The sequence below is a fragment of the Rattus norvegicus genome, chromosome 3 (assembly GCF_021556685.1).
Source record: "Rattus norvegicus strain SHRSP/BbbUtx chromosome 3, alternate assembly SHRSP_T2T, whole genome shotgun sequence".
NCBI lineage: Eukaryota > Metazoa > Chordata > Mammalia > Rodentia > Muridae > Rattus > Rattus norvegicus.
Genome location: NC_141536.1, coordinates 126,913,405 through 126,937,972, shown reverse-complemented (window position 1 = coordinate 126,937,972; position 24,568 = coordinate 126,913,405). Strand labels below are relative to the sequence as shown.

The window sequence follows — 24,568 nt, the reverse complement described above, 5'->3', positions numbered from 1 at the left end:
GAGGAGAGGAGGAGGGGGAGTGGGGAGGGGAAGGAAGGAGGGTGAGCGAGCAGCATTCATCCGTCTAGGTCTGTATTACTTTACTTAGTATATTTTCTAGTTCTCAATTTTCCTGAAAATTTCATAACTTCATTCGCCTTTTCAGGAGAAATAGATTTATCATATTTTCAGTATCCATTCATTAGTGGGACAGCTGGGCTGTCACCACTTCCTGGCCATTGTAAATAGAACAGCAGTGAGCATGGATTAGATGATATCTTTGCAGTAGGATATAGAGTTCTTTAGGTATATACCCAGGGATGGAATACTAGTTCTTTTTTTTTTTTTATCTTTATTAACTTGAGTATTTCTTATTTACATTTCGATTGTTATTCCCCTTCCCGGTTTCCTGGCCAACATGCCCCTAACCGCTCCCCATCCCCTTCTCTATAGATGTTCCCCTCCCCATCCTCCCCCCATTACCTCCCGCCAACAATCACATTCACTGGGGGTTCAGTCTTGACAGGACCAAGGGCTTCCCCTTCCACTGGTGCTCTTACTAGGCTATTCATTGCTACCCATGAGTTTGGAGCCCAGGGTCAGTCCATGTATAGTCTTTAGGTAGTGGCTTAGTCCCTGGAAGCTCTGGTTGGTTGTCATTGTTCTTCATATGGGGTCTCGAGCCCCTTCAAGCTCTTTCAGTCCTTTCTCTGATTCCTACAGTGAAGGTCCCGTTCTCAGTTCAGTGGTTTGCTGCTGGCATTCATCTATGTATTTGCCGTATTCTGGCTGTGTCTCATAGGAGAGATCTACATCCGGTTCCTGTTGGCCTGCACTTTTTTGCTTTATCCATCTTATCTAGTTTGGTGGCATGTATGGGCCACATGTGGGACAGGCTCTGAATGGGTGTTCCTTCTGCCTCTGTTTTAAACGTTGCTTCTCTATTTCCTCCTAAGGGTATTCTTGTTCCCCTTTTAAAGGAGTGAGGCATTCACATTTTGATCATCCGTCTTGAGTTTCGTTTGTTCTGTGCATCTAGGGTAATTCAAGCATTTGGGCTAATACCCACTTATCAATGAGTGCATACCATGTGTGTTTTTCTGTGATTGGGTTACCTCACTCAGGATGATATTTTCCAGTTCCATCCATTTGCCTACGAATTTCATAAAGTCATTGTTTTTGATAGCAGAGTAATATTCCATTGTGTAGATGTCCCACATTTTCTGTATCCATTCCTCTGTTGAAGGGCATCTGGGTTCTTCCCAGCTTCTGGCTATTATAAATAAGGCTGCTATGAACATAGTGGAGCATGTGTCTTTGTTATATGTTGGGGCATCTTTTGGGTATATGCCTAGGAGAGGTATGCCCAAGAGAGGTATAGTTGGGTCCTCAGGTAGTTCAATGTCCAATTTTCTGAGGAACCTCCAGACTGATTTCCAGAATGGTTGTACCAGTCTGCAATCCCACCAACAAAGGAGGAGTGTTCCTCTTTCTCCACATCCTCACCAGCATCTGTTGTCACCTGAGTTTTTGATCTTAGCTATTCTCACTTGTGTGAGGTGAAATCTCAGGGTTGTTTTGATTTGCATTTCTCTTATGACTAAAGATGTTGAACATTTCTTTAGGTGTTTCTCAGCCATTCAGCATTCCTGAGCTGTGAATTCTTTGTTTAGCTCTGAACCCCATTTTTAATAGGGTTATTTTTCTCCCTGCAGTCTAACTTCATGAGTTCTTTGTACATTTTAGATATAAGCCCTCTATCAGTTGTAGGAATGGTAAAGATCTTTTCCTAACAACAGTGTCCTTTGCAGTTTTATGAGATCCCATTTGTCGATTCTTGCTCTTAGAGCATAAGCCATTGGTGTTTTGTTCAGGAAATTTTCTCCAGTGCCCATGTGTTCAAGATGCTTCCCCACTTTTTCTTCTATTAGTTTGAGTGTATCTAGTTTGATGTGGAGGTCCTTGATCCACTTGGACTTAAGCTTTGTACAGGGTGATAAGCATGGATCGATCTGCATTCTTCTACATGCTGACCTCCAGTTGAACCAGCACCATTTGCTGAAAATGCTATCTTTTTTCCATTGGATGGTTTTGGCTCCTTTGTCAAAAATCAAGTGACCATGGGTTCATTTCTGGGTCTTCAATTCTATTCCACTGGTCTATCTGTCTGTCTCTGTACCAATACCATGCAGTTTTTATCACTATTGCTGTGTAATACTGCTTGAGTTCAGGGATAGTGATTCCCCCTGAAGTCCTTTTATTGTTGAGGATAGTTTTAGCTATCCTGGGTTTTTTGTTATTCCAGATGAATTTGCAAATTGTTCTGTCTAACTCTCTGAAGAATTGGATTGGTATTTTGATGGGGATTGCATTGAATCTGTAGATTGCTTTTGGTAAAATGGCCATTTTTACTATATTAATCCTGCCAATCCATGAGCATGGGAGATCGTTCCATCTTCTGAGGTCTTCTTCAATTTCTTTCTTCAGAGGCTTGAAGTTCTTACTGTACAAATCTTTCACTAGCTTGGTTAAAGTCACACCGAGGTACTTTATATTATTTGTGATTATTATGAAGGCTGTTGTTTCTTTAATTTTTTCTCAGCTTGTTTCTCTTTTGTGTAGAGGAAAGCTACTGACTTATTTGAGTTAATTTTATACCCAGCCACTTTGCTGAAGGTGTTTATCAGCTTTAGTAGTTCTCTGGTGGAACTTTTGGGGTCATTTAAATATACTATCATATCATCTGCAAATAGTGATATTTTGACTTCTTCTTTTCCGATCTGTATCCCCTTGACCTCCTTTTGTTGTCTGATTGCTCTGGCTAGAACTTCAAGAACTATATTGAATAAGTAGGAAGAAAGTGGGCAGCTTTGTCTAGTCCCTGATTTTAGTGGGATTGCTTCAAGTTTCTCTCCATTTAGTTTAATGTTAGCTACTGGTTTGCTGTATATGGCTTTTACTATGTTTGGTATGGGCCTTGAATTCCTATTCTTTCCAGGACTTTTATTGTGAAAGGGTGTTGAATTTTGTCAAATGCTTTCTCAGCATCTAATGAAATGATCATGTGGTTTTTATCTTTCAGTTTGTTTATATAGTGGATTATGTTGATGGTTTTCTGTATATTAAACCATCCCTGCATGCCTGGGATGAAGCCTACTTGATCATGGTGGATGATTGTTTTGATGTGCTCTTGGATTCGGTTTGCCAGAATTTTATTGAGTATTTTTGCGTCAATATTCATAAGGGAAATTGGTCTGAAGTTCTCTTTCTTTGTTGGGTCTTTGTGTGGTTTAGGTATAAGAGTAATTGTGGGTTCATAGAAGGAATTCAGTAGCACTCCATCTGTTTCAATTTTGTGGAATAGTTTGGACAGTATTGGTATTAGGTCTTCTATGAAGGTCTGATAGAATTCTGCACTGAACCCATCTGGACCTTGGCTCTTTTTGGTTGGGAGACCATTAATGACTTATTTTATTATTTTAGGAGTTATGGGGTTGTTTAAATGGTTTATCTGTTCCTGATTTAACTTTGGTACCTGGTATCTGCCTAGGAAATTGTCCATTTCCTGCAGATTTTCAAGTTTTGTTGAATATAGGCTTTTGTAGTAGAATCTGATCATTTTTTGAATTTCCTCTGATTCTGTAGTTATGTCTACCTTTTCATTCCTGATTTTGTTAATTTGGCCATACTCTCTGTGTCCTCTCGTTAGTCTGGCTAAGGGTTTATGTATCTTGTTGAATTTCTCAAAGAACCATCTTTTGGTTCTGTTGATTCTTTCTATGGTCCTTTTTGTTTCTACTTGGTTGATTTCAGCTCTGAGTTTGATTATTTCCTGCCTTCTACTCCTCCTGGGTGTATTTGCTTCTTTTTGTTCTAGAGGTTTTAGGTGTGCTGTCAATTGCTGATATGGAATACTAGTTCTTATGGTAAATCTATGTTTGTTTGTGGCGACTTGCCATGCTGATTTTCACAATGGCTGACTAGTTTGTTGTTCTATCAGCAATGAATAAATATTTCCCTTTCTCCACAGCTGCTCAAACAATTGTTGTTTCCTATCAATTTTAATTGGGGTAAGATTCAGTCTAAATAATTTTAATGTTTATTTCCTTGATAGCTTATGAGTTGCTTAATACTTATTAGACATTTGTAGTGTTTTTTGTTTTGCAAAGACTGTCAGTTCCATAGAACATTCTTTGTTTGGTTTATTTGTTTGATATTCTGTTTCTTGAGTTTTTAATAATATATTCTAGATCTGATCCTCTGCCAGATTGGTATCTGAGAAAGCTTTCCTCCCATTCTTTAGGTTTCCTCATCACTTGATTATCATTGTCCTTTGTTTTTTAGAATATGTTAAATTTTCTGTGACTCCATTTGTTGATTATTCATCTTATTTTATGATCAGAGTCTGGTTAAGGAAGTCTTAGCTATGCCAATGACCTTAAATTCACCTCTTAGTTTTCCCTGTGGTATTTTCAAAATTTCTTATCTTATGTTGAGGTTCTTGATATATTTGGAGTTGATTTTTGTTCAGAGAGAGAGAGATGAATTTGGTTTTATACTACTTGTGGGCATTCAATTTTCCCAGCACTATTTATTGAAGAGGTTGTCCTCTCTAATGTTTATTTTTTGCATTATTATAAAAAATAAAATAGTCTGGTGGCCATAGTTGAATGCCCATGAACATGGCTTCTGTATTTGTTCTCTGTGTTTGTTTATATCAATCTAAGCTGGTTTTTATTACTGTGGTTCTGTAGTATAACTTGGAACAGTTTCAGTGATAATACCTCCAGTATAACAGAGGGCTTTTGGTATGTGTGCGTCTAGAGGGGATATGTGTGTTTGTAAGTGCACTTGTTTATCTATTTTCATATGAATTTTAAGTTTTCTTTTCTATTTTTAATCAAGAACATTGCTATAACTTGATAGTGATTATGTGGAATCTGTAGATTGGTTTTGATAAGATAGCCATTTTTTTTTAAAAGAAATGTATTATTTTGATTCTTCAGCACAGGAGGCAGTTTTTATCTTTTAGTATTTATTTCTTGTTTATTTGTTTTTTGTTTGTTTTGTTTTGTTTTGTTTGCTTGTGTCCATTATACAAGTCTTTATATCCTTGGTCAATTTTATTCTGAGGTTTTCATGTTTGGTTGATTGAAGTTAATTGTAAATAGAGTTCTTTTCCTGATTTCTTTTTCAGGATATTTTCATTGGTGTATAGGAAGGCTACTGATATTTTTTTTGAATGTTAATTTTGATTCTTATCACTTTGAAGAAAATGTTTCACGCCTGATGAAATGAGGAAAGTGTAGGCACTTTTTTTAGGAGTAAGAATGGGTGTCAGTTACAGAATCCTGGAATTTTAACTGGAGAAAAGCAGAGAACAGGTGCTAAGGAGGATGGGTAATAGTTCAAAAGCATCAGAGGCTTTCAGTGACACCCCTGTTTCTCATTGCAATTCCTCTTTCCCTTGGGCAAATTCTTCCTTGAGAAATAGCAGAAACACGACAAAGGGGTGCTGCTGACCCTATAGTCTGATGCCATGCGTCTGTCCCAGTCATGCGACTTCCAGTAGAACCATGTATTCTCCAGAAGTTTTCAAGGCACACCTGTTCTTATTCAGAGGATGCGAGCCACTGTCAAGACGTCCTGCCACTCCACACTACATGAGAGAAGAAGGCCACTGTAAGATGTCCTCCCAGCATGTTTCTTTCTCAGACAGCTTACCTTTGATACTATCCATGTCAGGAAGCATTCACCCACCACCAGAGCAAAGAAGCCCATTGTTCAACACCACCTATGGAAAGATTGTCTCATCAGGACTGCCCCATAATTGGATTATCCTCACATAGATCGCTTTACTTGCACGTTTCAACACTCTCTGCAGGGAGTATGTAGCCTCGCTTCCCTAGCTCATTGTTCAGGCAGCAATTGTATGACTTTTTCTGAACAGAGATGAAAGCGTATCTACTCATATTACACAGGTACCCAAATGATGGACCAAAGTTCAGAAACATGGTGGATCACTTTTTTTTTTTTTTTTTTTTTTGAGATTGCTTACATGAGTTTGGTGAGAGGGTTACTTACAGGAACATGAATGACTCAGAGTCAATGGGTTCACTGAAATGTCTTTTTCAGACTAGTGCCCATTCACAAAAGGTATGTGCAAACTGAATAACTTGCACATGCATTGAGATAGTTTAGAGAGAAGAATCTCTGCTTATGTGATTTGGGGGATGCGAGGAGGTTATCAATCTTGTGAGTTTTAGGAACTTCCTGAATCCTAAGAAACCTCCCTATAGGGCACAATGTTTCCATTTAAAGGATGTAAGCTGTAAAACATGGTGCTGCATGATAAAGGATGTGAGTATACTGAGACCCTCAACAGTAGGAAGTGAACTGGGAAAAGTGAGGGGAAATAGCTAAGGTTATAATTATCAGGAGGAAACCTGTCCAAGGTACTGGTTCTCAAAGGCCTTTGAAATGCCTTCAAGATGGGTTACATGAATCTCTGCAGTTGTGCTATAGAAAATTCAATCAGCACAGGCATCCAGGCCAGCTGGCATTACAGTTGTGTGAGTTCTCTGTAGCCAGGCAGAGTCTTTAATCTCTGTAGAAATACCAACTATAGAAGAAGTATAAACTGTTAATATATTTGACCTAGGAGAAAGTAACTTAATAACACATGGACAGATGGAATTGAAGGTCAGACCCACATTTTGGAAACTAGTAAGTAACAGACAAGGTCTACAGACAGTTATCCTAGATTGCTAATCTGAGAGGGAATTTTTGAGTCATATCACTAGTATTTATTTTTTGATTCCCCTCCAGGGGGTGGATTTTATTTGTAAAAAGTTTGTTATTTTAAAATGGGGACAGCTTATTTCTTCCTTTCTGAACATTATGCATTTTAAAATTTTATTCTGTGTGGGTTTGATTATTTGAAAACAGGGTCTTATAACCTGCAGTGACGTGAATTTGTGATGTAGTGAGCTGTCTTTGAATTCCTGATTCTCCTGCCTCCACCTCTCAACTGTCATCATACTCTGCTTTTTATCTTTTATTTCTCTTTTTCCTCCTCCTCTTTTATTTTATTACCATGTCTTGCAGCAATGCCTTGGCCTTTTAGTATATTGTGAAGAGAAGCGATGACTACAGACAGTAGTTAGCCTTTCATTACTGACTAGCATGATGACTGTCGTTTTTGTAGATGATCCCACTTTCTTGAAATTGATGATGGAATTTATATGCTTAATCATGTACAAATGTAATTGTTTTGGTAATGAACACAATTATGTTTAATTTTATCAAGAGATGTAAAGGGTCTGGTTTTATCTTTTTCTGATATTAGCAACCACTAATTTTATTGCCTTATCAGTTAATATTTTACATTCTTAGTGATATAGTCTAAAATCTTCTTCATATAGTATACTTCTATAGAAACAAATATATTTCAGCCTTCTATGTATTTCTATAGGAAAGGCAGAAAAGGCTTGATTTGTTTTTCCTTCCTATATTGTATTAAGCCTACCACATCAAAAATGGCTAACACATTTTGAAAAATTGTATTTGCTTATTTGCGCATCAGAAATGTACGTGTGTTGAGATCACAGGGTAATTTGTGGCAGTCGGTTTTCTCCTTCTACCGTGTAGTTTCCTGAGATCAAACTCAGGTCATCAGGCACTTTTACTCTCTGAGCCATCTCACTGGCCCATGACTAATGCTTTTACAAACATATTATATATTCACTTTTCAATCAATTTACTTGCCATTTTTATTGATAATTAATAAGTGTATTTGTTCCTCAATTTATTTATTTTGAGATAGCCTCATGTAGTACATGCTGGCCTTCAGTTCACTGTGCAGCTTAGGATGAGTTTGAGCTCCTGATCTTCCTGCCTCTGCCTCTTAAGAGCTGGGATTACAAGTGTGGGTCGCCACACTCTTCTTTCAGAATTGCTGTTTGCTTACTTGTTTTCAGGTCTTTGTTGCAGTCACAATCTTTGTTTTTAATAAGTGTTATGATCGTAAATGTGCCTTTACTTGTATGGCAACAAAAGAGAGCAAATGTAGGGGCTGGAGAGATGGCTCAGTGGTTAAGAGCACTGACTGCTCTTCCAGAGGTCCTGAGTTCAATTCCCAGCAACCACATGGTGGTCACAACCATCTATAATGGGATCCGATGCCCTCTTCTGGTGTGTCTGAAGAGAGTGACAGTGTACTCACATAAAATAAATTAATCTTTAAAAAATTCAAAAAAAGAGACCAGATGTAATGAAATGCATTTCTAAGGCCTGTGAGTAAAGAGTGGGACTCAAAAGCAGGTAACATTTGAGTCACACTTCAGTTTCACTGCAGTATGCTCTAAGAAACTTGGGTATATAGGAGGTAAAAACTCCAATTTTCTTTCATTGGTATCTGTAGTAGAAAAAGCTTTGATGTGATAAACCTGTATGCTAAAGGCATATGGCAGAATATAAATTATAATTTTAACAGTTTCTTAGTAAAACTGAATCACTGGGGAAACCTTTATTATCTCCTATAATGAGAGGGAACTATCTTCCCTCTCTTGGTGGCTTAACTTAGCTATTCTGAGTTTCACTTTAATTAAGACCTCCCTTTGTTCATCTGCTCTTCTCTGGTGCTGGGCCTGTGTGTGTGTGTGTGTGTGTGTGTGTGTGTGTGTCTGTCTGTCTGCCTGTCTGTCTGTCTGTGTGCCTGTTTGTGTGTGTGTGTCTGTCTGTCTGTCTGTTTGTGTGTGTGCCTGTTTGTGTGTGTGTGTGTGTGTCTGTCTGTCTGTCTGTTTTGTGTGTGCCTGTTTGTGTGTGTCTGTCTGTCTGTCTGGGTGTGTCTGTGTTTCTGCGTTATGCATATTGCTCAAAGTTCACCTCACATGTGAATTTTTGATGTTATAATTTCATATGGTTTAGCCATTTGACTTTTGAGGCATGTGTACATAATATTCTAAATATTCATGTAGTTTATAATATGTGAATTTTCCATCACTGTTATCCTAATACATTTCATTGTTCAACATCAAATATAAGTACAAAAGGAATTAAAATTTATGGGATTTTGTCACCTTAACACAGTGCCCTTACATAGTAAGTGTCAAACATGTTTTTTAACTATTAATTTATTATATTTTTCTGCTTATAAAATGAATATTACAAAGCAAACAAAATAATGATTGATATAATCCTGCCCATAAAGTTCTATATTTAATTCCATGTGTAGCTTTAAATATAGATATTTACAGAGATATCTTGAAAGGTGACATTTTCACAAGCTGTATCAGGCCGTTTGAAAGTTATATTCACACTTAAATGAACTGTTGGTATCTTGGCAGTGAGTATACACAGTATATGTATATATAAAATGCACATATGTGCATGTATCCTTAAGGAAAGGGATAATTGCAGAGGAGTGAACAGAGGAGAGGTGTATGTATGAAGAGGGTATTTGTTACATGAATGGCAGCACCGTGGCTTTGAGCTTCTTACAATAATGTTCCTAAAGATCTGTCAGTCAGCATTGCTTGATTCTTGTCACAGTAATGCAACCCAGAAGAGACCTAAGTATTGTACTAGTTTTCATTTATTTACAGATGTAGGGATTTGTGGGCTGGAAGTGTAGCTCTGTGGCTGGCTTCTTCCCTAGCCTGAGTGTCTTCCTTAGCAGTGCCCCATCCCCACAAGCTATTATTTAGCAGTGGTTTCTGGCTGGAGAAATAGCTCACTGGTTACGAGCACCTAACTGCCCTTCCAGAGCACCTGGTTTGGGCTCCCAGCACTCACGTGGCAGTTAAATGCTGTTTGTCTGCAACTCTAGTTCTCTAGTTCTAGGATCTCACAGCTTCTTCCGGCCTCTGAGCCTCAGGCATGTACATTATACACAGACATTGATGCACATATTTAAAAGAAAAATAAATAAACTTTTAAACAAACAAAAAGTGGTTGTTTAACTTAGCTATTCTAGTCTGAATTTCATTTTAATTGTTAAGACCCTCTGTTCACATGTGTGTGTTTCTGTGTTATGCATATTGCAGAAATATTAAGTTGTACCTAGTCCTACTCATGGATCCTAGACACTCTTAGGAAATGCCTTCTGAAGGTAGCTGAAATACACTTGTCTTTGAGGTTCACAGACACGTAGATCACGATACCAGATTTAAATATTAAAATTCTTTTCTGGTAGAAAGGAAACTGCTTCTACCCAAGAAATTTTCTACGAGAACTCACCAGTCCTTTAACTAAGTCTCCTTTGACTTTACTTTCTCAGTAGCTACTGCCATAAAGCTTACATTCATTACTCTTAGTCAGTACAGAAGTGCCCGAGCCTACTTGGACTGTGTGTCTGAGTGCTCCACTGTGTGTGTGCTCCAGTGTGTGTCTGAGTGCTCCACTGTGTGTGTGTGAGTGCTCCTGTGTGTGTGTGAGTGCTCCACTGTGTGTGTGAGTGCTCCAGTGTGTGTCTGAGTGCTCCAGTGTGTGTGTCTGAGTGCTCCACTGTGTGTCTGAGTGCTCCAGTGTGTGTCTGAGTGCTCCACTGTGTGTGTCTGAGTGCTCCACTGTGTGTGTGCTCCAGTGTGTGTCTGAGTGCTCCACTGTGTGTGTGTGAGTGCTCCACTGTGTGTGTGCTCCAGTGTGTGTCTGAGTGCTCCACTGTGTGTGTGTGAGTGCTCCACTGTGTGTGTGTGAGTGCTCCACTGTGTGTGTCTGAGTGCTCCAGTATGTGTGTCTGAGTGCTCCAGTGTGTGTGTCTGAGTGCTCCAGTGTGTGTGTCTGAGTGCTCCAGTGTGTGTGTGCTCCAGTGTGTGTCTGAGTGCTCCAGTGTGTGTCTGAGTGCTCCAGTGTGTGTCTGAGTGCTCCACTGTGTGTGTCTGAGTGCTCCACTGTGTGTGTGCTCCAGTGTGTGTCTGAGTGCTCCACTGTGTGTGTCTGAGTGCTCCAGTGTGTGTGTCTGAGTGCTCCAGTGTGTGTGTCTGAGTGCTCCAGTGTGTGTGTGCTCCAGTGTGTGTCTGAGTGCTCCAGTGTGTGTCTGAGTGCTCCACTGTGTGTGTCTGAGTGCTCCAGTGTGTGTCTGAGTGCTCCACTGTGTGTGTCTGAGTGCTCCAGTGTGTGTGTGTGCTCCAGTGTGTGTGTGAGTGCTCCAGTGTGTATGTGAGTGCTCCACTGTGTGTGCTCCAGTGTGTGTGTCTGAGTGCTCCACTGTGTGTGTCTGAGTGCTCCACTGTGTGTGTGTGTGTGCTCCACTGTGTGTGTGCTCCAGTGTGTGTCTGAGTGCTCCACTGTGTGTGTCTGAGTGCTCCAGTGTGTGTGTCTGAGTGCTCCAGTGTGTGTGTGAGTGCTCCAGTGTGTGTCTGAGTGCTCCAGTGTGTGTGTGAATGCTCCAGTGTGTGTGTGAGTGCTCCAGTGTGTGTCTGAGTGCTCCAGTGTGTGTGTGAGTGCTCCAGTGTGTGTGTGAGTGCTCCAGTGTGTGTGTGTGCTCCAGTGTGTGTGTGAGTGCTCCAGTGTGTGTCTGAGTGCTCCAGTGTGTGTCTGAGTTCTCCACTGTGTGTGTGAGTGCTCCAGTGTGTGTCTGAGTGCTCCAGTGTGTGTGTGAGTGCTCCAGTGTGTGTGTGAGTGCTCCAGTGTGTGTCTGAGTGCTCCAGTGTGTGTGTGAGTGCTCCACTGTGTGTGTGTGAGTGCTCCAGTGTGTGTGAGTGCTCCAGTGTGTGTCTGAGGGCTCCAGTGTGTGTCTGAGTGCTCCACGTTCATCTCACAGATAAACCCCTCCCTCTTACCTTTACTCCCCCACTTCTCACTCCTTTCCAGCCTTTTCTTTTTTATTTTATATGTATGAATGTTTTGCATATGTGAATATATGTGCATCATGTGTGTGCCTGGTGCCCACAGCAGTCAGAAAAGGGTGTCAGATCTCCCAGAGTTACAGACAGTTGTAGGTTCTGGGGACTGAACCTAGGTCCTCTCTCTGTAAGGACACTTTTTTTTTTAAACCTTGCGAACCTTCTCTCTAGCCCCCAAATAGACTTTTTCTTTAGAATGACACAGAGGCTTTATTTCTGAAAGCTGTATGCATGTGAGAAGGGCTGTAAGATGTGACAGGACTGTTTTGCTCTGTCCTCTCCACACTGTTGGTATATGAGTCTCTGAACAACAATGGGTAGAGAGAGATTCAGACAGTACTTGGATGTCTATGTTTCTCCCCAGCCATCCAGGAAGTGGTGAATTAGAAAGAAAATGGTCAATAGCTATAGGTACCATTTTTTTTTTTCAAGTGGGAGAATTAAGCCAACGAACAGGATGATTTGTAGCTACTCGTTAGTGGGAATGAGGCAGAACTCTAGGTACAGAATCTGCATTTCTGGGTTACACACATTATTCCTCTGAAAGAGGGGTTTCCTTTATCTTTACCTGTTTTCTTTTGAGATTAAAGAGACCTGTGTTGTTGTTTTTTTATATTGTACTGAATCTCGTTACTGAAATTAGCAGACTGTTTGCAGAAGTCAGTTTATTCCCTCACTGGGTTGTCTTGCTACATAACTACTTTGTAAGTTGTGCGCATGAATGTTTTATGTTATGAGATAAGCAAAGTATTGAGTATTGCTTTTCGTCAACCGTGTTTTTCTTGGACTTGTAGGATGTGGAGAGCATCTTGTGCGCACCATACTGGCTAGAGAATGTTCACACGCTTTACAAGCTGAAGACGCTCACCAAGCTCTGTTGGAGACTATGCAAAACAAGTTTATCAGTAAGTGGAATGTTGAGACAAGGACTCCGTTTAAATACAGAGAATTTCTCTGAGCTGTATACACCAGGAATCAGGTTTTCCACATCTGCCTCCAGCATAAAGTTAGACCTGCACTTAATATTATTTCTGAACAGAAATCCTATCACAGTAGCTACTACAACATGATGTCAATAATTCAACTAATTTAGTGTCTAGATTCTGAGACCTTATCTAACATTAAAATGCCATGTACTGGAATAAAATTCTGACAAAGGAGTTCAAAGCGCCGTGTGCTATCTAGCATGTTTGAAACGCAAACAGGATTCATTCTTTTGATAAAGTCAGTGTTGTATCCTGCACATTTTATTGCCATGTGCACTGCCCAGGGTCAAGATGGAATCCTGCCTGGACATTTGCCAGGTCCTCTAACTAGATGTGCACATGCGTATGTGTATGGGAATAATCTGAGGTTGGAGGAAGGAAATTTTTTTTGTCTGTTTTAGGTGAGGGAGGCATCAGTGAAAAAGCGGGGGACTTGGGTTTGGAGACAAAGTAGATAGTGCACTCCTGCCCTAACCAGGATTTAGAAACCATACAGTAGATTAAATGAGTGAAGGCTAAAATGCAGAATTTCTACCTCTGATAGGCAGTAGCTCTAAGATTAAAGAAGTCTGTTTGGGACTGTGCTGGCTAGTGGTTATGTCAGCTTGACACAGGCCAGGGTGATCTGAGTAAAGGAAACCTCAGTTGAGAAAATGTCTCCATTAGACTAGCTCTAGGGAAACCTGTGGCATTTTCTTATTTGATAATTGATGTAGGAAGACCTAGCCTGCTGTGGAAGGTGCTACGCTTGGACAGGTGATCTCGAGTTGTATAAGAAAGCAGGCCTAGCAAGCCAATAACAGTGATCCTCTATTGCCTCTGCTTCAGTTCTGCCTCCAACTTCCTGGAGTTCCCACCCTGACCTTGCTTAGAGATAGAGCATGACTAGAGAGTTGTACACTGAATAAACTCCGTTCTCCCCAAGTTGAGTCACAGTGTTTTACCTCAGCAAAAGGAGCCTTAAGACAGGTACCCTGGGGATGAGAGTTTCTCCAGAAGGACACATATGGAGGGGTTTTAAATCCCATTTGAGAAGATGTAGTTTGGCTGTCAGTGAATCTGGAATCAAATGCAATGGCCATGCTCCAAAGTTCAGGAAGGACAGCAGATGCTGAACACTGGGTGACTTAGGTGTCCTGTGTCAGTGAGGGTGCCATTTCAGAGCATGTCGGTTGCAGAGGACGTGTAGAAGGAAGGTCTGCTTGGCAGATGACGCTCTGGGATGCAGGAGCTTGTTATCTCAACAAGCTGACAATTGTGTTCAGTCTGTTGAGCTCTAGTTTCCATGTTGAGGCTGTAAAAGAATTTTCAGTGGGCCTGGCTGCACGGTTCTAAATGCATACTTTCTGTACCTGCAGCTGAGGCAGACCCTTAGGTAGCCTTGGACCCACACTTCCAGCCCCACCTCTCTGCCACAGTGTGTGCTGGAGGTTATTAAAGGGGGTCCGTACTGCATCAGTTTATCTTCTCTAATTCTAATTGTTGCCTTCCCATTCTGCTAGTTACATAAGCACCACATAAGCTTATTGTCTTTTTATATCCGTGTGTGTGTGTGTGTGTGTGTGTGTGTGTGTGTGTGTGTGTGTGTGTAAATAAAACTTTGTACTATTTCTTTTCTGGAGGCACCTGGATTTCAGGAAGCATTTGTGTTCTAGGGCACTGTCAGGAAGGAACAGTGTGTAATACATTTCTCCCGCTCTTGGCTTCTGCTGAGATGTGATTTGCCCTCCAGCTGCCTGTGGGCAGTTAGCCTATGCTACCATTGAATTCATCGTGGTAGCTGTAGCTTAGAGCTTCCTTAACCTACACAGCAACCACTGACCACAGACACTCAAATGATACACAGCACACCTTCCCAGGCACACATTCCCTGTCAGCATTTTTAGTGAGGCCTTTGCTCCTATCAACTTGTGAAGAGGAGCAGAAACTCTTGCCAGTGAGCAGCCCTCTTTAGTTTTCCCACAAGTTGCACATTCCCAGTCCTATTTTTGGATTCTTAGGGGGGCAGGCTAAGTAAGTATTTCTCCAAACTGTTGCTTTTTCAATCCCTTACTTACCCCAAGGACTGTGCCATCTGAAGTTGTTACAATATATAAGTTACAAAAGCCCACACAGAAGCTCAGAGAGTAGAACCAAATTCTTGTGAATTTACTCATGGGAAAATGAAGGGGTCCGAAAACCTGAATGACCTCCTCAGAATGGTAAGTTGTCACCTTGATCTATTAAAAGTAGTATGCTCCATTAGAAAAAAGGTTTTCAGCCATTCAGAGAGAAAATAACAAATTATGCTAAAAAATAGTATTTATTTGATTGGAAAATTGAATGACCAAAGGAAAACTTACTTAAGTAGGAAGAGCTTTTGAACAGGTGTTTTCTTACATTCTTCTTACGGGTGTATTGCCTGCATACGTGTCTGTGTACCTTGTGTGCGCTTGGTGCACAAGGAGGTCAGGAAAATGCCTTGGATGCTTTGGAACTGGAGTTGCAATTGTTTGTAAGCCATCATGTGGCTTTTGCAAGTTGAAGCCAGTTCTTCTGGAAGAGCAGCTAGTGTTCTTGACCAGTGAACCATCTTTTAACATTACTTATGCTAAGGTTATAAAGGCAAACAATGATTTCATGAAATTCTTAAGCAAATGGAAGGAACTAAAAAATATCATCCTGAGTGAGGTAACCCAACCACAGAAGAACACACATGGTATCCACTCACTGCCAAGTGATACTAGCCCAAAAGCTTGGAAAACCAAAGATACCATTTACAGAACACATGAAGCTCAAGAAGAAGGAAGACCAAAGTGTGGATGCTTCAGTCCTTCTTAGAAGGGAGAATTTGAAATATAAACACATAAAATATCCAGTGAAAAATGTTTTTCAAAAAAAGAAAAAGATTCATTCATTCTTTCTGTCTCTCTCTCCATTCACCCACCCCGTGTGTGTGTGTGTGTGTGTGTGTGTGTGTGTGTGTGTGTGTGTGTGTGTGTAAGTGCTATTTGATATCAACATACAAATTGAGGAATAAATTGTGAATAGGACTTCTGGTCTACGAATCATGAATGTCCAGAGAAGATTGATTGCATTCATGTTAAGTTCTAAGATCTGTCAGTTAGACACAGATCTTACTCTTTTCTTTCATTAATAGCAGTGAATGTTCTTTTTAAAGAAAAGTGATTTTTTGGCCTAATAACATGATTTATATGATTTGTTGTCATTGTATACATATGGCATATGTATACATCAAAGAGAAGGAATAATAAGAATTGAAAGTTGAGGTTCATTAAAGTTAACTTCATAGAAATCCTGTGACAGGTGTATAACTATAGCACATGGTAACTTCCCCTCGTATCCATTCGACCTGAAGGACCCTACTTAATGTAAAGCCCCAGAGTCACTCACTGTTAGTTCTCCTCCAGATCTGAGTCGAGAGACTCCTTAAATGTAACTGTTTTCTGCTTCTTTGCTCTTGTTTTGTATAATTCAAAAATTGCTAATGATACTGGTCAGTTTTACTCCTGAGACCCTATTATTGACTGCTTATTGAGCCCCATCTTAAAAATGTCTTGATCTAGAAAGGAACAGGGTATTTTATAGAGCTCAGGTAACTGACTTTGCTTATTTAATAGCTAAAAGTTATCTTGGAAGAATAGAGGGTTATCTTGTTAGCCAGTGATTATTGATTTGTTCTGTAATTTTGTGTAAAATATAGACATCCTAAGACTTGGGACAGCTGGTCCTTTTTAGTTTTGTGTCTCATCCATTGGGTGTAGCCAGTTGCTTAAGTGGTTTTCTCTTTTAAGGTCAATAACATTAGGTAAGAGGAAATTTAAAAATTCCTTGGCCATGCTAAATTCTCTTGGTTCTCTATTGGAGTCAGTCTATAAATCTAAAATTCTTTTTAATCAGATGATTTGAACATGGGATTAGGAAATAAAAAAAAATTCAGGAAACACATGTGATCATTACAAAGTACTTGGAATGAAATAAATTAGATTTAGTGGAGGCCTGGACTGAGAGTAAGGAAGTTGAGTTCTTTGAGCGAACTAGTGCTATAATTACCTGTCTGTGTGAAAAAGACTGGTCCTTTTCTTCGTTGAAGAGTGAGGAGCCAGATCCTCAGGGTCCCCAAAACTCCTTCAAGTTCCAAAACTTTACTCGATCCTTGGAGTAGCTCATGGGCTCATCTAAATTACTTGTAAAAATACAGTTATATATCAAATAATATACCAATGAAAAATCTGTATTAAGACTTAGAGTAGCGATATCAGGTTACTCTCCAGAGTTGTATGGTTGAAATCTTTTCAGGCAATGATTGAAGTAAGTTAATGATTACTTTTTTCATCTTGTGGAAATATGAAATACTCCAATTTTTGCTTTTTATGTAATTTTTACAAAAATCATAAAAACAAATTTAAAGATTATTATTGCAACACGGACAGAAAACTTTTATATAGTAACCAAGTTAAAAACCCCATTTTGTTCATCTGAAGCTCGTACTTTTTTGTCAGAAAGAAAAATAATTGCTAAAAGGTTTATCTTCATAGTCTTCTATCTGTTAGCTGTCTACTTTCTCAGCATTTTAAACCCCTTCAGCTCCTTCAATCTTTTCTCTAACTCCTCCACTGGGGACCCTGTTCTCAGTTCAATGGTTGGCTGCATGCATCTGCCTCTGTATTTGTCATGTTCTGGCATGGCCTCTCAGGAGACAGCTATATCAGGCTCCTGTCACCATGCACTTCTTGGCATCAGCAATATTGTCTGGGTTTGGTGGCAATATATGGGCTGGATCCCCAGGTAGGGTAGTCTCTGGATGGCCTTTCCTTCAGTCTCTGTTCCAAACTTTGTCTCCATATCTCTTCCTATGAATATTTTTGTTCCCTGTTCTATGAAGGGCTGAAGAATACACACTTTGATTGTCCTTCTTGAACTTCATGTGGTCTGTGGATTGTATCTTGGGTAATTTGAGCTTTTGGGGTAATATCCACTTAACAGTGAGTGCATATCATGTGTAGGTTTGTTTGTTTGTTTGTTTGTTTGTTTGTTTGTTTGTGATTGGGTTACCTCACTCAGGATGATATTTTCTAGCTCCATTCATTTACCTATGAATTTCATGTAGTCATTGTTTTTGATAGCTGAGTAGTATTCCATTGTGTAAATGTATCAGATTTTCTGTATCCATTCCTCTCATGAAGGACATCTGGGTTGCTTCTCGCTATTATTTTAGTATATGTGCTGCCGAAGCGAGCACAGCTTCTCGCTATTATAAATAAGGTTGCTATGAACATAGTGGCGCATGTGTCCTTGTTATATGTTATATGTTTGGCTGTATGCCCAGGAGCTACCGCTGGGTAGCTCAGGTAGCAGGGCAAGCAATTCTATCACCTCATTTCTCTCATGGATCTAAGATGGATTTTTATATTTTCATTTTGTTCAGTGTGATTGGTGATACTGATTGTCCATCTGGCAAAATCTGTAATTACTTAGGAGACAAGTATTATATACATTAGGTTAATTGATGTGTGGAGTCATACGTGAAGTGTGGGTGTCACCCTTCCATGAACCAGAGTCCTGAACTGACTGAAGAAAAAGAAGAAAGTGAGTTGGCCATAAGTATTCATGTCTGCTCCCTTCCTGTCCCAAATTCTTTCTTACCCAGGACCCTCACTCTGTTATGTAAAATAAACCTGTGTTAGTTGCCTCTGTAACAGTCTTGGCTGCCCTAGAACTCACTTTGTAGACAAGCTTACCCCAAACTCACAGAGATCCACCTGCCTCTGCCCCTCTGCCCCTCTGCCCCTCTGCCCCTCTGCCCCTCTGCCCCTCCTGCCCCCTGCCCCCCTGCCCCTGCTGGAATTAAAGACATGTGCCACAACTATCCACCCGCTTAATTTGCTGTTGATGTATATTTTAACCCTGCAGTGTGAAAGGGTAACTTATGCATTTAGCTTTTCACTAGCTTTTAGGACACAGTGGAAGCTTCCTTAGGTGCCAGACTGCCCTCTTTAAACTACATATCAGCAATATTGATCAACTTTTAAAATACAGATAACTATAACTAAAAATAATTGCTTGAGTTTTGTCTGTTTTAAGATGAATGGTTTTATTTATCCTTTGAGAATTGTATACAGTGAACTTTGATTGTGTTGTTTCCCTTCTTACAAGTCTTCCTCCGTTTCCCTACCTACCCATTCTCTTAAGAACCAAAGCCAAAAATACAGAGTCCAATTTATGTTAGCCAGCCACTCCTCAGCATGGGTGGAGCCTGCCCACCATGGTGGTTAATAGACATAGTATCATGCCATTGAAGAAAATTCCCAAAACATTTCAGTTTTAAATACCTTCTTGTCCCTGGGTAGGATTTAGTGCGTGTTTCTCCCCGTCCATGCTGGGGTTTTGTCTAGCTTGAGCTTGTGTGGGCCTTATGCATGTGGTCGCAGTTTCTGTGAGTTCATGTTTGCACCTCTTCTGTTGTGTTTGGAAAACCTGCTGTTTCCTTGAAGTCACTGCCCCAACTCTAAAAACCCTCGGCCTGTTCTTTAGTGTAAATTCTGGAGCCTTGTGGCTAGGGATTTGGTAAAGACATCTCACTTAGGGATGGGCTCTTCAAAGTCTTTTCTTCTCTGCATGCTGTCCAGTTGTAGATTTCTCTATTAATTACTATGTACTGCAAGAACGTAAGAAGCTTCGTTATTGAGGGTTGAGTAAGACACAGTTTTGGAAGTATAGTGATGTATAGCAGGATCTTTCCGGGAGTTTCAATGCTATGTTCATTTAGCTGATAGTAGATTTTCTCCAAGAGCCTATGACTTAGCCTCATGTTTTTGGCCCCCTTAACAGTATCAGGTATGGGCCCCATCTCCTGGAGTAGAGCTTAGATCAAACTAAAAAGTGCCTGGTTCCTCCTGACTTTAGTGCTACTATCCCACCACTGGGCGTATTGTACATGCCGATCATACTGTAGCTTATATGGTTTGTGGCTCGTGTGGTTAATGATTACTCTTCTCCTCTGGTGGATATATACCAGCTCAGCACTGTGAATGTTAGCCAGGTTTAAAGCTTCTATGTGAGTACCAGTCTTCATGTTCTATGACATAAATATGTGGTATTTAACGATGAGTTCTTACCATCAGGTTGTGGAGGGTAAGCAATAGCATTGGCAAAGTCTGTAATTTTTGGATGTGTCTATGGGATTCCAGTGGCCCATAGCTGAAAAAGAGGTACCCTATTCCTAGCAGAAATGATTTTACTTAATAGCATATGATATTTGTTAGGGTATTTTGCTCCCCATTATGTGGTAGCTCCATGTACATTCCTTCTATATTTTAATTATTTTATGAAGCTTCTACACTAGTAGATTTCTATATAGCTTTTCAAAAGACCTTTAGTGTTAGTTATGCCTCACCATCTTCCTCTCTCTACCCCTGCCATTCCATCCCCCAACCCTTTTAATCCTCCTGTTTTTATTTCTCTTTATCCCTTTATCCCACTTTATCGCACTGGGAGGTAAGATCTCATTTCCTCGAAGAGCTGTGTCCTAACTGTCCCACTCCTTTCTACTCACATACTCAGGGTTAGGTTTCTTTGCCCTTCTTGATTTATTGCATGTTTGAGTGTTTGACTTTTAAAAATTAAAGTTATAATTCAGTACAATTTTTACATTCACTTGCTACTTTAAAATATAATATAGGAACTTGTTTATTCATTACTTAATTTTCTCCAATGATAACCTGATACAAAGCTCTAATATTACAATAAGACATTGCTATTGATATAATACACCAATCTTGTTATTTTCACTTTAGAGATTTATAATTTAATTATAGCATTTCTCCCTTCTGTGTCTTCCTTCCAGACTCTCCCATGTATCCCTCCCTGCTCTCTTTAAGATCCATGGTCTGTTTTCACCAATTGTTAGCATGCAGCAGTCTTACTTAGTTTCCGCACTTTTGTTTGCACTTGTTTTGTATTTAGCTTTAAACAACTGTTTGGGATCGTTCTACTGTAGAGAGATACCACCACCACACAGCACCTCTTAAAACAGAAAGCATCTCACTGGGGGTAGCTTACAGTACGGAGGTTTAGTCCCTTACCCTCATGGCAGGGAGCATGGTGGCAGACAGGCAGATGTGGTGCTGAAAACGTAGGTGAGAGGTCTACATCTGTGTCTGCATGCAGCAGGAAGAGCGAGGGACGCTTGCCCTGACTTGGGTTTTTGAAACCCACCACCAATGACACACTTCCTCCAGCAAGCCCACACCTACTTCAACAATCCTAAGCACTCAAATATGTGAGACTACGGGGCCGCTCTTGTTCAGACCACCACAGCAGCTTTGTGTGTTAGGGCTGGGCATGGAACACATGGCATTGTTCATACTAAGCACGTATACTTCCATGGAGAAGTTATACCATAATCTAAAGTCTACCTGGGGATGTGTTTTCCCATTTAGCAGGCACTAGCTTTATGTCCCTAATAATTAATAAAAATTAAGTTTAAATTTTTTTCAGTTTTAATATCATTATTTAAAGTGCTCAGTGTGTGGCTAATGCAGTGGATGGTGAACATTAGCACACGTTCATCACTGGGCTTCTGTTTAAGCAGAGATGCTGCCCAGTGAAATAAACATGGAGAATTTTTACACATATAGGGAAGGGGAAAGAGGAGGGGAGATTGGGACAAGTGAGTTGGTTGATTGTTTTTGTGTTCAGGTGTATTCGTAATGTCCATATTTTACATATGGAATGCTTTTTCTGTAGGCTAATATTGACTTTTGAGGAAAGCTAATCTTTGGGGCTTTAAATTGAAATGAAACTCTGTACCATGTAGTAAAATTGAAGCTACTGAAGTGTTTTATAGGTCTTGAGAAATTAATTAGAGGTATAACATTAAGCAAACAATTACTTAAATTTATAGAAAGAATAAAAATTTAACTTTTGAACATATGTCCTGTTTGTAAAAATTACAACTTAATAAGGAATCAAGTAAATGTAGAAGCATGGAGAAATGTTTTTTTCCACATCAAAAGGACATCGCCCCATTCTACAATCTTCAGATTTGAAAAAGAGCTTCAGCCTCATATGTAGCAGAGGATGGCATTGTCTGGCATCAATCAATAGTAGGAAAAGCCCTTGGTCCTGTGGAGGCTTGTGTCCCCCATGTAGAGGAATGCCAAGGTGATGAAGTGGGAGTGAGTGGGTGGGAGGGAGCATCCTCATAGTTGCAGGAGGGAGATAACATTTGAAATGTAAATACATAAAATATCCAATTTTTTAAAAAAAGAAAATGAATGTGATTTCTGGTGTAACAACAAGCAGATAGAGTCATGGTAGACAGAAAGGCCAAACACAGTAATCATGGACTTGACTCTGCACCGGCTACTGCTAGTGCACTTAGCACCAGAGTACTTATTTGAGGGAAAAAGTAAATTCCAACTTGTTTAAATCACAGTAGGCCTAATTTTCTGTTGTTGCTAAATACATTATAAAATGTTTCCTCATGTGAAGAGAGGAAGGGTATGTTGAATATCTGTTTTCTCACTAAGCTCTTTATACAGATATTCTTTGATAGGGTTGTTTCCAGCAAAGCCATCATATTTGAAATTATTGTCACTGGACTGTGTGCTGTGGAGACTTAAGGTAGCCGCTCACGACTACGAATACTGAAGGGTATTGGTGATTTACAGTGGTGGTCGTGTGCTGGCTGACTTGTGTGAGCATCTTGACAAAGTATTGTTCTCTGTATTGCTAGCCAGGGAAAAACATGACAAATTAAATTTATTCACATATTGTACTAATACTACATGGTTATTATAAAGCACTTCATATTTCTCAAAGAGTTTTCAAGTATATTCTTTCCACTAATCTTTTTAATTTTCAAATGGCGGAAAACTCAGAAGCAAAGGTTTTTCAGTTTTAATATCATTATTTAAAGTACTCAGTGTGTGGCTAATGCAGTGGATGGTGAACATTAGCACACGTTCATCACTGGGCTTCTGTTTGAGCAGAGATGCTGCCCAGTGAAATAATTTTTACATATATAGGGAGGGAGGGAGTTAGAGAGGTAGGGAGGGAAGGAAGGAGGGGAGGGGAGATTGGGAGGAGAGAGTGTAGGGTCCTCTATCTAGTTTAGTAAAGAAAGCTTCACCCACAATATCTCTCAGTATGTAAAAAAGTGTGTATGCGCGCACCTGCATGTACTCACTCACGCACATGTGTAGTCAGTGTTCGCCCACAGCTTTCATTCTTACAGACCCCTTTAACTGGGGAGAATCATACAAATTGCCATTTGGGAGAGCTTGGCCTAGCGTCTCTGGATCAGAGTGGTAGCCTGACCTTGCTGACTGGATCAGCGATGAGTGTGCTGCCCAAGTGTAGCCACTCAGCAGCCTTCCTTGGTCTTTTTAGCTAGGCATACATAAGCAAGCATATTTCCTTCTGTGTGGGTTGCTTGTATTAGAATTGACTGAGGACTTCCTATATCCTCAGAATGCCTAGATATCTGAGGAAGAAAATGTTCATTTATTTTGCATAATAATAAGATTTTGATTCCCATATTATTTGCTTTGTGTTAGCATGCGGTACCTTTTATTCCTGAATTGAGTTTTTCTCTTCATTTCTGACTTCAAATAACCCATATAAATACAACAAAATGTAATTAAAGCAAGTAGCAGATATTTGTTTTAGCATGTTAGTTTTGCCCTTGTCAGAAGACAGAGGAAAACTACACATGAGAACTACACCTCAGGTGGTAGACACGGGATAAGCTTGTCTCCATCTGCCCTTTGCTGGCTTTTAAAGTCTCTTCATTTCCTAAAGCCATCCTATTACATATGTACCATCCTGCATTCGTATACTTATTCCCTCAGTGGTTAGGCTTTTCATAGATTATAGCCTGTGGAGCTCATTTGTAATCCTCTCCTCTGCTATGGACAAGAAGATAAACTTGCTTACATGTTGCCTTGCTCATGCGTTTTCTTCCAGTTACCTGCTTTGCTTTGACTTTTCCTCGTTATAAGCATTTTCTTTTCCTTTAGAGTTGCTTGAAGCTTGTTATCTTTCCAGCCCTCTATACATTAAACATGACTGACAAACCAACCTGTTCCTTTATTAACATTGTGTCAAGAAATGAAGTGATAATTTTTAGTTTTCTTTCGTTCTAGATTTCCTGAAAATTTTAAGGTTCCACTAATTTAGTATTTTATTTTATCATTTTCTTAATTTGTGATTCATTTTTCCCTATCTGCCAGCCTTAAGAAATTTATGATTTAATTCTTCAGTTCTTCTTTTTATTTTATTTATGAGACATAGTGAAAGGTTTCCTGTAACTGTCTTTTGCTATGTTGGGGATCTCCTTTCTTCCTTCCAACCATTCTGCTCCCTTTTTTCTTTTCTCCTTTCAACCCACTAGCACCAGATAAGAAAGAAAAAAGGACAGAGGGGAAAGGAAAAAGAGCCTTGAGTGATGTCAGGTATGAGAAAGGTGTCTTTAGACCACTTCCTGCTGACTAGGGGTGTTGAGTTCTTTGGGGCAAGTTTATCTTCACTGTCAGGGATATCTAATTTCTTCTTGTTGTTTCTTCTTTGTCCACGACTACTTAACAAATTCCCACCAACAACAGCTCACCCCACCTCTTAGAGCTCCAGCATTTATATATCCCCTGAAAAGCTCCCAGAATTTCAAATATTACACAGTTGCAGAAACTGTCTGCAGCTGGCAAAATCACACCCCTGCTAAAGCATGAGGCAGATCATAGTCAGCTGCTGTGG

At 39.9% G+C, this 24,568-nt stretch overlaps 1 protein-coding gene across 26 annotated transcripts in view; it reads left to right on the top strand.

Moving 5' to 3' along the window:
- The window catches only part of Tasp1 (taspase 1), a 237,062-nt gene that overhangs the window by 157,291 nt on the left and 55,203 nt on the right, over nucleotides 1–24,568 (top strand). For all 26 annotated transcript variants that reach the window (XR_015682984.1, XR_015682983.1, XR_015682982.1 and 23 more), the window contains 1 exon segment: nucleotides 12,620–12,730. Coding sequence is in view for 16 of the 26 variants with exons in the window: in XM_087652188.1 (XP_087508314.1) it covers nucleotides 12,620–12,730 (111 nt within the window). In the remaining 10 variants the exon portion in view is untranslated.